Below are 13,135 nucleotides of genomic sequence, written 5' to 3' on the forward strand. Positions count from 1 at the left end.
TTATATGTACTAGGGATTAACCCGGGCTACGCCCGGGATTTTTATTTTTTCTAATTTAAATTGTTAAATTATTTATATTTAGGCTATGATATATATTTATATAAATGTTAAAGTGCATATCATAATTAAAATTTATTTTTAAATTTTAAAACGTTAAATTAACATATTTTTTACTATTTAAATATTTTTTTGTAATTTTATTGGCTATCTAGTTATCATATTTAGCAAAACTATCTTTTGAGCGTTGGAATAAATGTTTTAGAGATTTTATTAAACTGAAGAGTATTTTCGGATCGACCACATGCTCAACATTCGATCGATCCGTAAAAAGATGGTCGATCTCCTTGGCCAGGTAAGTACAATTTTAGCAAAAATATCTTTTATTTTCAAATATTAAGTATATAACTATTCTTTTTAATATTTTTTTAATTATATTTTTTGATTAAATTATTGTATTATAATGGTTATGTAAATATTTTTTGTGATGTTTGAATTTGTGTTGTTCGTATACTTAACCTAGATGATATTGATGTTTAACAATTTATTGTTTTCTGGAAATAGAAAATAATGATTTATCAAAATCATCTAGGTTAAATGATAGTATAATGTAAATTACATCCATTATTTGAAAATAACCATTTTTGTTTTTATTTTTATTTTAAATTAGAAATTATTTTTATTTAAAAACATTATTCATATATAATATAATAGTTTAAGTTTGGAAGATTAATCTATATATATATTATGTATATTTTAAAAAAATAATTTAAGATATTATATATTGACTATCTGAATAAAAGCTGAATTTATTATCTTGAAAATCAGATATTTATAATTTTGTCTTCATGTTTTTTTTTTTTTTTGTCTTCATGTTTGTCTTCATGTTATACTCACCAATCCATCATTGATATTTATAACTCAGTATGTTTTTTAAAAAACTTAGTTTTAAGTAATAAACGAATTTAATAAATTAAATTCATCACCTATAATGTTATGTAAACTATATTTGAAAACTCTCTAAAATTATATTTTAAGCATAATATTATTATTATTATTTAATTTAAGTTATTTTAAACATAATATATGCTAAACCAACTTAAATTATATTTACAATAGGACCATCCTAAACCGGTTAGTAAACCAAAAACAATACTAAACCAACATGAACCAATACCTGATTCGGCGAGGAAGGAAGTGTTTCGGGATAAACGCTTGAATGGTTACTAACTGAAATGGTTTGGTCATGAGAGAGTTAGTATGAATATTAACAATAAAATTATGGATTAGATTAATTTAAATTTGTAAGAATACATTTGAGTCTATGAAAAGCAATTCAATTCCCATGAATAAGTTTGGCTTTTGGAAGTTGCGGGTTTCCCAACAATGAATCCACCTAACAAAAAGTTTGTTGTTATAAAAAAATCTCAGTCAAGGTCATTAAAGGTTTCTGGGACGGCAAGAGTTGATGGTGAAACCATTTTTTTGCTCGAGTGCTTTGAAATTTTCCTTAATAGTGTGAGGTTGATGTGGATGGAATAATGAGTTTTATAGGGACTTTCTTGATGTAAAACTATACATTTTTTTAATGTGGTATTTCTATTTTTATATAATTTACTACAATTTTAAGATATAAGTACATTTTAAGATAGATGCTTAAATTTTAATGTACTTTTTCTATTTTTTAAAATGTTTATTTCCATTTCTTATATTTTTATTTACGTAATATCTATATTTTATATTTTAAAACAGATATTTAAATATTAATGTATTTTTTCTTTTTTTAAATTGTGTATTTACTTATATTATATATTTTACATTTTAAGATAGATTTTTAATGCTTGATGAACTTTTTCCATTTTTTTTAAAATTGTGTATTTACTTATTATTACATATATAATTCATATATTATATATTTACATTATTTACTTATTATTTATTTTCCTGTATATGTATTTCTATTTCTTGTACTTTTCATTTACTTAATATCTGTATTTTACATTTTAAGATAGATGTTTAAATCTTAATGTACGTTTTCCAATTTTTTAAATTGTATATTTCTATTTGTTATACTTTCTATTTACGTAATATCTATATTTTAAATTTTAATATATATTTTTAAATCTTAATGTAATTTCCCATGTGGAAGCACCGTAGCCTATTGGTTAAGGTTTAAAGGTTTCTACACCCAGGTCTGGGGTTCGAATCCCAGACTATGAAATTTATTGCAGATTACAGGAAATCCAGATTTCAAGTCCCGGAGAGAGCGGTTTATTAAACAATTATACAGACTAAAGAGGAAAGGCTTGCAAGAGATCTTCAACACGGTGCAAGTAAATCTAGTCAAGCGTGGATCTTCATAGGACGGCTCAGGTGATGCAGTTAGGCGTAGGTCTTCATAAGTCAAGTAGTATTGTCGGTTGTCGAATCGTCTATGTAATCTTTCTTATATCATAATTGTAAGATCATAATAAATCAGCGTTAAAAAAATGTAATTTCCCATTTTTTAAATTTGGTATTTACTTATATTATATATTTACTTATTATTTATTTTTCTTTATATTGTGTATTTCTATTTCTTATACTTTCTATTTACTAATAATTTTATATTTTAAGATTGATTTACATTTTAAGATAGATGTTTAAATACTAATGTACTTTTTCCATTTTTTTAAATTGTGTATTTCCTTTTCTTATACTTTCTATTTGTATAATATCTATATTTTACATTTTAAGATAGATGTTTAAATCTTAATATATTTTTTCCATTGTTTTTAAGTTGTGTATTTCTTTTTCTTATACTTTCTATTTACTTAATATCTATATTTTACATTTTAAGATAGATGTTTAATATTTAATGTACTCTTTCCATTTTTTTAAAATTGTGCATTTACTTATTATTGTATATATAATTCGTATATTTATGTATTTATAATATTTACTTATTATTTATTTTGTTTATATTGAGTATTTCTCTTTCTTATACTTTATATTTAGTTAATGTCTATATTTTATATTTTAAGATAGATGTTTAAATCTTTACGTATTTTTCCACTTTTAATGTAAAACGGCAATGTTTAATAGACGAACTTGGACAAATAGTCAAATAGTTATATTTATGTTTTTTTTTTTATAAAATGGTAATGTTACATTATGAAGATAAACCGTTTTTTTAGTGAACAATGGTAATCTTACATATGTTTAATGTAAATTTTTCATTTTTTATGTTGTATGTTTACATATTATTGTTATTTTTAAATGTAAAATGGTAATCTTACATATGTTTAATGTAGTATTTCCATTTTTATGTTATATGTTTTACATATATTTATTATTTTCGAAATTATATATAATTTTTTTTTTTTTTTTTATAAAACGGGAATGTTACATTATGGAGATAAGCCGTCTTTTTTAAAGTGAAAAATAGTAATCTTACATATGTTTAATGTAGTTTTTCCATTTTTTATGCTGTATGTTTACATATTTTTTACAATTTTCGAAAATAAGTAATATTAAAATGTAAAACTACATTTTATGCCACGTGTCATCTTTCGGGAGAAATTTTTTCCGCTGATGTGGACGCTCTATGGAGCCTCAAAAGCTAAAATGGTAATGTTACATTATGAAGATAAACCGTTCTTTTAGTGAACAATGGTAATCTTACATATGTTTAATGTAAATTTTCCATTTTTTATGTTGTATGTTTACATATTATTGTTATTTTTAAATGTAAAATGGTAATCTTACATATGTTTAATGTAGTATTTCCATTTTTATGTTATATGTTTTACATATATTTATTATTTTCGAAATTATATATAATTTTTTTTGTTTTTTTTTATAAAACGGGAATGTTACATTATGGAGATAAGCCGTCTTTTTTAAAGTGAAAAATAGTAATCTTACATATGTTTAATGTAGTTTTTTCATTTTTTATGCTGTATGTTTACATATTTTTTACAATTTTCGAAAATAAGTAATATTAAAATGTAAAACTACATTTTATGCCACGTGTCATCTTTCGGGAGAAATTTTTTCCGCTGATGTGGACGCTCTATGGAGCCTCAAAAGCTCCCTTTTATTAGTAGAGACTAGGGATTAACCCGGGCTACGCCCGGGATTTTTATTTTTTTTAATTTAAGTTGTTAAATTATTTATATTTAGTTTATGATATATATTTATATAAATGTTAAGATGCATGTCATAATTAAAATTTATTTTTAAATTTTAACACGTTAAAGTAACATATTTTTTACTGTTTAAATATTTTTTGTAATTTTGTTGGCTATCTAGTTATCATATTTAGCAAAACTATCTGTTGAGTATTTGAATAAATGTTTTAGATATTTAATTAAACTGCAGAGTATTTTCGGTTCGACCACATGCTCAACAATCTATCGATCCGTAAAAAGATGGACGATCTCCTTGGCCAGGTAAGTAAAATTTTAGCAAAATATCTTTGATTTTCAAATATTAAGTATATAACTATTCTTTTGAATATTGTTTTTTAATTGTATTTTTTGATTAAATTATTGTATTATAATGTTTATGTAAATATTTTTTGTGATGTTTGAATTTGTGTTGTTCGTATACTTAACCTAGATGATATTGATGTTTAACAATTTATTGTTGTCCGGAAATAGAAAATAATGATATATCAAAAAGTATCTAATACTTGTTAAATGATAGTATAATGTAAATTACATCCATTATTTGAAAATAACCATTTGTTGTTTTTATTTTTTTAAATCAGAAATTATTTTTATTTAAAAACATTATTCATATATAATATATTAGTTTAAGTTTGAAAGATTAATCTATATATATAAATTATGTATATTTAAAAAAAAATTTAAGATATTATATATTGAGTAACTGAATAAAAGCTGAATTTCTTATCTTGAAAATCAAATATTTATATTTTTGTCTTCATGTTGTACTCATATTTATAACTCAGTATGTTTTTAAAAAACTTAGTTTTAAGTAATAAACGAATTTAATAAATTAAATTCATCCCCTATATGTTCTGTAAACTATATTTGAAAACTCTCTAAAATTATATTTTAAGCATAATATTACTATTATTTAATTTAAGTTATTTTAAGCATAATATATGCTAAACCAACTTAAATTATATTTACAATAGGACCATCCTAAACCGGTTAATAAACCAAAAACAATACTAAACCAACATGAACCAATACCTGATTCAGCGAGGAAGGAAGTGTTTCGGGATAAGCGCTTGAATGATTATTAACTGTAATGGTTTGATCATGAAAGAGCTAGTACGAATATTAACAATAAAATTATGGATTAGATTAATTTAAATTTGTAAGAATACCTTTGAGTCTATGAAAAGCAATTCAATTCCCATGAATAAGTTTGGTTTTTGAAAGTTGCGGGTTTCCCAACAATGAATCCACCTAACAAAAAGTTTGTTGTTATAAAAAATCTCTTTCAAGGTCATTAAAGGTTTTTGGGACGGCAAGAATTGATGGTAGAACCATTTTTTTGCTCGAGTGCTTTGAAGTTTTCTTTGATAGTGTGAGGTTGATGGAATAATGAGTTTTACAGGGACTTTCTTGATGTAAAACTATACATTTTTAATTTTTTTTTGTTTAATGAGTTATTTTCATTTTTATATAATTTACTACCATTTTAAGATAGATGTACATTTTAAGATCGATGTTTAAATCTTAATGTACTTTTTCCATTTTTTAAAATGTTTATTTCCATTTCTTATATTTTTTATTTACGTAATATCTATATTTTATATTTTAAAATAGATATTTAAATCTTAATGTACTTTTTCCTTTTTTTAAATTGTGTATTTACTTTTATCATATATTTTACATTTTAAGATAGATGTTTAATGCTTAATGAACTTTTTCCATTTTTTTAAAAAATTGTGTATTTACTTATTATTATAGATATAATTCATATATTATATATTTATATTATTTAATTATTATTTATTTTCCTGTATATGTATTTCCATTTCTTGTACTTTTTATTTACTTAATATCTCTATTTTACATTTTAAGATAGATGTTTAAATCTTAATGTAGGTTTTCCCTTTTTTTTTAAATTGTATATTTCCATTTGTTATACTTTCTATTTACGTAATATCTATATTTTAAATTTTAAGATATATTTTTAAATCTTAATGTAATTTTCCATTTTTTAAATTGGGTATTTTCTTATATTATATATTTATTTATTATTTATTTTTCTTTATATTGTGTATTTCTATTTCTTATACTTTCTATTTACTAATAATTTTATAATTTAAGATAGATTTACATTTTAAGATAGATGTTTAAATACTAATGTACTTTTTCCATTTTTTAAATTGTGTATTTTCTTTTCTTATACTTTCTATTTGCGTAATATCTATATTTTATATTTGAAGATAGATGTTTAAATCTTAATATACTTTTTCCATTGTTTTTAAGTTGTGTATTTTTTTTTCTTATACTTTCTATTTACTTAATATCTATATTTTACATTTCAAGATTGATGTTTAATATTTAATGTACTCTTTCCATTTTTAAAAATTGTGCATGTACTTATTATTGTATATATAATTCGTATATTTATATATTTATAAAATTTACTTATTATTTATTTTTCTATATATTGAGTATTTCTCTTTCTTATACTTTATATTTAGTTAATATCTATATTTTATATTTTAAGATAGATGTTTAAATCTTAATGTATTTTTACATTTTTAATGTAAAACGGCAATGTTTAATAGAATAAGTTGGACAAATAGTCAAATAGTTATATTTATGTTTTTTTTTTTTTTATAAAATGATAATGTTACATTATGGAGATAAGCCGCTTTTTTTTAGTGAAAAATGAAAATCTTACATATGTTTAATGTAGTTTTTCTATTTTTTTATGTTGTATGTTTACATATTATTGTTATTTTTAAATGTAAAATGGTAATATTACATATTTTTAATGTAGTATTTTCATTTTTTTTATGTTGTATGTTTATATATTATTTATTCTTTTCGAAATTATATATAATGTTTTTTTTACAAAATAGTAATTTTACATTATGGAGATAAACCGTCTCTTTTTAGTGAAAAATGGTAATCTTACATATGTTTAATGTAGTTTTTCTATTTTTATGTTGTATGCTTACATATTATTATTTTTTAAATTAAAAATGTAAAATGGTAATCTTACATATGTTTAATGTAGTATTTCCATTTTTTATGTTGTATGTTTACATATATTTATTATTTTCGAAATTATATATAATGTTTTTTGTTTTTTTTATAAAATGGTAATGTTACATTATGGAGATAAGCCGTCTTTTTTTCAAGTGAAAAATGGTAATCTTACATATGTTTAATGTAGTTTTTCTATTTTTTATGATGTATGTTTACATATTATTTATAATTTGCAAAATTAGTAATATTAAAGTGTAAAACTATATTTTATGCCACGTGTCATCTTTTGAGAGAAGTTTTTTTTGCTGATGTGGACGCTCTATGGAGCCTCAAAAGGTTCCTTTTATTATGGAGATAAACCGTCTCTTTTTAGTGAAAAATGGTAATCTTACATATGTTTAATGTAGTTTTTCTATTTTTTATGTTGTATGCTTACATATTATTATTTTTTAAATTAAAAATGTAAAATGGTAATCTTACATATGTTTAATGTAGTATTTCCATTTTTTATGTTGTATGTTTACATATATTTATTATTTTCGAAATTATATATAATGTTTTTTGTTTTTTTTATAAAATGGTAATGTTACATTATGGAGATAAGCCGTCTTTTTTTCAAGTGAAAAATGGTAATCTTACATATGTTTAATGTAGTTTTTCTATTTTTTATGATGTATGTTTACATATTATTTATAATTTGCAAAATTAGTAATATTAAAGTGTAAAACTATATTTTATGCCACGTGTCATCTTTTGAGAGAAGTTTTTTTTGCTGATGTGGACGCTCTATGGAGCCTCAAAAGGTTCCTTTTATTAGTAAGGATGTATCTACCCTACCTATCTATGTATTTTTATCGTATGTATATACAAAAAAATCAAGATGTATACATGCTATTGTCAAAGAAAAATAAAAAAAAAGTACATATACACACTTTTTATATTATTTTTATTTATTCTTTTTAGTTTTCTTACTTGCAATTTATTTGCAAGAATCAAGGTGTATACATGCTATTGTCAAGAATCGAGATGTATACATGTTCTTGTGTTCTTTTTTTTTTTTTTTGGAAAAAATATGTTATTATGTTCATGTTTGTTTACATTACAAATACCCAAGATGTCTCTGCTTCTACTATAGATGGAGTTCAATGTCACTGAATCCTCTCTCTGAATTACCTGACAAAATGGTCTAGCTGCGTTACTGGTCAGGAAAAGGGTTTTTTGGTTCCATCTCTGACACTTCAATGCTCTCAAGTAATCAGGATTTAAACTACTGTCAAGAATCAAGATTAGCTAGGTCCAGTTTTTGCTATTGGTTGGTTCAGTTTGGGGAATAGTTGACGAAAGAGAAAAGACCACACTTTCAAATGCCACAGTAGTATTTGCTATGTAGGCTCTCTTAATGATTCAACAGTCGCATGTTACAGACTGATGAGTATGAACTTCGTTTTATTTGTGTTGTGGTTCTTTCACTTTCTAGGACAAAGATGGTAGCTTCTGGAGCATTTTTTGCATATATGTTTTCTTCAGTTTGTTCTATGCATTACATTTTATATTTTACAGTCGCATATTATTCCCCAACCAAAACCTCAGGCCATGTCAAAGTGCAACTAGCCAACAACTTGCACCATCTCTTCCTTAGGCTTTGTTGCATTGCAAAGTGCAAACACCATAGAAGCACTAAAACCCTTTTAGACTTTGGATATTTATGGGTATATTCTTGTACAGTCTTGGCTTATATCGAGCTATTTGAGCTTTTGTATGATAGTTATTTATCCTAGTCAAGACACAGTGTAAAAGAGTCTTTAGTTTTCCTCTGGACATATCTTTCCCAACATCATTTCATTTGAATCCACTCATTATAGTGACTGATACAGTTTGGAATGGTACTTGATTAGCTTCTGTGACTAAATCATCTGAAGAAAACAGTTATGAATAAAGTACACTTTTATAACAACTACATTGAAAGTCAACGTTTTGAAGGAAGATAAACATGGATTGAATGAGCAAACGCATTCAATTACAACAGTGGCACATAATTCTAGATTTTCTCTCTGCCATTGAAGTGTGTGATGATGATAATACTCATCTTCCTCTCAGCATTTACTTCTCCTACCTACATTTCCCATGAGATGAATACACATTATTCTTAATTATATTATTTGTTTTAAAAGAGCCAAAATGGACTATATTAAGCTCTCTATCAAATAAAGAAGAAAAGATCAAGCAAAGTAAAACAGAAAAGAAGGATGAGAACAAAACAACTTGTTGTCGTTGGATTTTTGTTTTCACTACTCCTTTTGGTCGACTCTCACACAACTGAGTCAATATCAGATCATGAAGAGAACGCAAACGCAAAAGCTGTAACCGTAAAGGATCATAAGCAGATAAACAGAGGAAGACGCAGTGGTAGCGGTCAGAATCGTGGACGCAGAAGCTGCGATCCACTCTTCCAATACTTATTCGGAATCTGTGGCCGTTGGCCTTTTCCTACAACACCTTCACCGGATAACCCTTTCCTCCCTTTTCAACCACCACGCCAGCCACCGCGTCCAAGACCACGTCCACCGCCGTTGGCTCCATCTCCACCACCACCGCGTGCACCATCACGTCCAAGACCGCGTCCAAGGCCAACTCCACCGCCTTTAGTTCCATCACCACCTCCACCACCCCCTACGCCTCTTGTTCCTTCACCTCCTCCTCCCTCTCCACCACCTATTTTCATATTCCCTTCGCCGCCGCCACCAGTACTAGCGTTCCCGCCACCGTTGGTTCCATCTCCTCCGCCGCCATTATGGCTGCCACCACCCGTGTTCACTCTACCACCGCCATTGGATGAGTTTCCACCTATGCCACCAATAATTTGGGTGCCTCCTCTGGATGTTCCCGGTCAATCATCGCCAGCGGAGGACTTTGATCTGATAACTCCTTAGTTAATGGAATCCCCTACGTTGTAACACAAAGTCATGTTCTGTTTACTTCTCTAGCTTGTGAGATTACTAAATAAGTATGCAATGTAACGTAACGATTTTGATTTCCTCTAAAATCTATAGTTTCGTGAGTACGTCTCATTAATGGGCTGGACTTAGAGAGATTGGAGAAACAGGCCCAATAAGTGAGTAAGGCCGTTCGAGATTTGGTTGGTAAAGGTGTAACTTTAATGTGGGTGGGTCAGGTTGTTTTCTATGATGTAATAACGAGGAGCAGCTGAAGCAACGGCGTGGGATAAGTATAACAATTCTCGAAGTGAAGACTCGACTCTAATTCAATGCGGCTTTCTTCGAGCAGAGCAGAATCAAAAAACTAACGCCACGTTCTGCTTATTAGCATTTATTTACTTTCTTCTACTCTCTTCCTTACCTTTTGTTTGTTCATATCTGCGTAATAACTCCTCAATGCACACTATATCTCCACGTTCGATTCTTGCAGAGGGCGTGTAACTTATTTAACCAGTTTTGACCTGACCGGTTCTGTAGACCATGGTTTTATATGGTTTAGTTTCGGTCCGATCGTTCCCATTGTTCACCTGGCCGGTTTGTAGAAGAAAAGGAAACATTGCCAGACCGGTTTTATATGTGACTTCGCCTCAATCCAACCATGAACCAACATGATTTCAGTTGATTTATAGATGTAATAAATAACTTCAACTCGTAACCAAATCTGTTATGCTGCTCAAAGTGGAGCTTACAATTACTAAAGTTGCTTATGCGTTTCATGTTGACTCTAAAATGGAATAGCTCTAATGCTTTGAAAGATTGATACTACTACATCACAAACAAACATAGTTCTGTCTATATTCACTTCAATGTTCTTTGAGTAGAGAGGCTGTGTGTGGGCTGGATAACACTCACCTCATGGCTCTAAATTATTGAGTCAGGTTTACTTATTGCTCTTTTGTATTGGATTGTGTAACCACATAAATATTCTCTTTATTATCAAAACTATTAATTGAAACCTTACAAAACTGAGGTCTTAGGTAGTGACAAACGTAAAAATGCCAAAAAAAAATTCAACATAATCAATCATCAAAGATTCGACTATAAATATATGTACATGCGTAGTTTAGTTCTTGCATGTCTTAGGGAGAAATAAAAAGAAAAGAGATGAAAGGACTTATTATAATATGTGTAGTTACATTCCTTTTGATTAGTGTTTCAATAACAGAATCAATAGAGAATCAACATAGACACAAAGGCAAAGACAAGCAAGGTTTGGTTAGAAGACACAGAAGAGCCAAAAGCAGAAGAAGAAGCTCAAGCAGAAACGGTGAAGCATTTGCAACTCAATGCGATGTGTTTTTCCGGTGTGTATTCGGCACATGCGGTCAATGGAATTTCCCTATAGTTCCTTGTCCTCAAAACCCTTTCTTGCCTCCTCCTCCTCCGGTGGTTACTCCGGTGGTTATACCACCGCCAACTCCTTGTGTTAATTGTGTACAACCATCACCACCACCTCCAATACCGGTTCCTTGCCCACCACCACCATCACCGCCACCGCCAATCCCGGTTCCTTGTCCACCTCCACCATCACCACCTCCTCCTGCGCCTTGCATTACTTGTGTCACAGCTCCAGCACCGCTTCCTCCGGTGCCTTGCGTTACTTGTGTCACAGCTCCAGCACCGCCTCCTCCTCAACCGTGTATTGTTTGTACCACAGCACCGGCTCAACCTCCACCAGTAGCTTGTCCACCGCCACCATTACCGCCGGTTATCCCTTTTGTCCCTACACCAATTATACTCCCTCCACTACCACCTTTATTCCCAGTTATGTCACCACCAGCAACGCCTACGCCAGTACCAATCCTACCTCCACCTACTCCGGTGCTACCTCTTCCTCCACCTTCTGCGCCTCTTCCGCCACCGTTATCTTCCTCTATTCCATCACCATCCCTTCCATTAGTATTATCTCCCCCACCACCACTACCTAGCGGCTCGGTTTCACAGCCACCGTTTATGATGACGCCAACTCCTGTATTAGGCGGCGGTACCCCGGGATTCATCGGTATACCTCCGCCGGTGCAAGACCTTCCTCCTATTTTACCTCCACCGGTTCAAGACTTCCCTTCAATATTGCCTCCACCGGTTCAAGACCTTCCTTCCATGCTTCCTCCACCGGTTCAAGAGTTCCCGCCAATTTTGCCTCCACCGGCTCAAGACCTTCCTTCAATGTTTCCTCCACCGGCTCAAGAGTTGCCTCCACCGGTTCAAGACTTTCCACAGATTTTACCTCCACCGGCTCAAGAGTTCCCGCCAGTTTTGCCTCCACCGGTTCAAAACTTTCCACAGATTTTACCTCCACCGGTTCAAGAATTTCCGCCGATTCTACCACCACCGGTTCAAGACTTCCCACCGGTTTTCTCAACACCACCAATCCTACAAGATCCACCAACAGAACCAATATTCTCCACGCCACCAGCTCTTGGAGAATTCCCACCGCAAGCTCCCGTCTTCACCACGCCACCGGAAGTAACGAATCCATGGCTACCGCCAGAGCAACCGCCGGTTACGTCCATACCAACCATACCGGAAAATCCATATCCAAACCCGGACATGGGTTCAAATCAGCTTCCTCCACCCTCTTGGGATTCACCACCATTTAATCGTTAACTTTCTATAAAATCTTCAAATTCTCTTCTTCTTTTTTTTGTTAAATGATAAATATGTAACGTAAGCTACACGTAATAAGCAGAAATGCCACATTGTAACAAATCTATGGCTGTGATTTGCATTTCAATGAGTTTATAATCAGATTAATAAGTTCATCGTTGCCTCTAAAGGAGAGAATCCACGTGTCATATCCAAATTTGTCTCGTAAATTAGAAAATAAATATTTGCAAGAAAAAGACAAGCATGGATGATGTGGATATGGTGAATTTGTTTCTGACTTCTCATTGGTTAGAAATCTATCCACGACAGCCTCTGAGATTTCGTTAATAGATTCTCTATCATCATATC

General features: G+C 29.5%; 2 protein-coding genes across 2 annotated transcripts; one reads left to right on the forward strand and one right to left on the reverse strand.

Moving 5' to 3' along the window:
• Positions 1 to 9,708: 9,708 nt before the first annotated feature.
• Positions 9,709 to 11,733, reverse strand: LOC117127846 (glycine-rich cell wall structural protein 1-like). Its single transcript, XM_033278551.1, has 2 exons — positions 11,543 to 11,733; positions 9,709 to 10,057 (listed from the first exon to the last, which is right to left on the reverse strand). Exons 1-2 carry the CDS (start codon positions 11,731 to 11,733, stop codon positions 9,709 to 9,711), a joined length of 540 nt encoding a protein of 179 aa, XP_033134442.1.
• A 296-nt stretch (positions 11,734 to 12,029) lies between these two features.
• On the forward strand, positions 12,030 to 12,956 carry LOC103842879 (proline-rich extensin-like protein EPR1). The gene has a single exon (XM_018654912.2). The coding sequence runs from the start codon at positions 12,134 to 12,136 to the stop codon at positions 12,785 to 12,787; it is 654 nt and encodes a 217-aa protein (XP_018510428.2). The 5' UTR covers positions 12,030 to 12,133; the 3' UTR covers positions 12,788 to 12,956.
• The last annotated feature ends 179 nt before the right edge of the window (positions 12,957 to 13,135 follow it).

The sequence above is a fragment of the Brassica rapa genome, chromosome A09 (assembly GCF_000309985.2).
Source record: "Brassica rapa cultivar Chiifu-401-42 chromosome A09, CAAS_Brap_v3.01, whole genome shotgun sequence".
Taxonomy (NCBI): domain Eukaryota; kingdom Viridiplantae; phylum Streptophyta; class Magnoliopsida; order Brassicales; family Brassicaceae; genus Brassica; species Brassica rapa.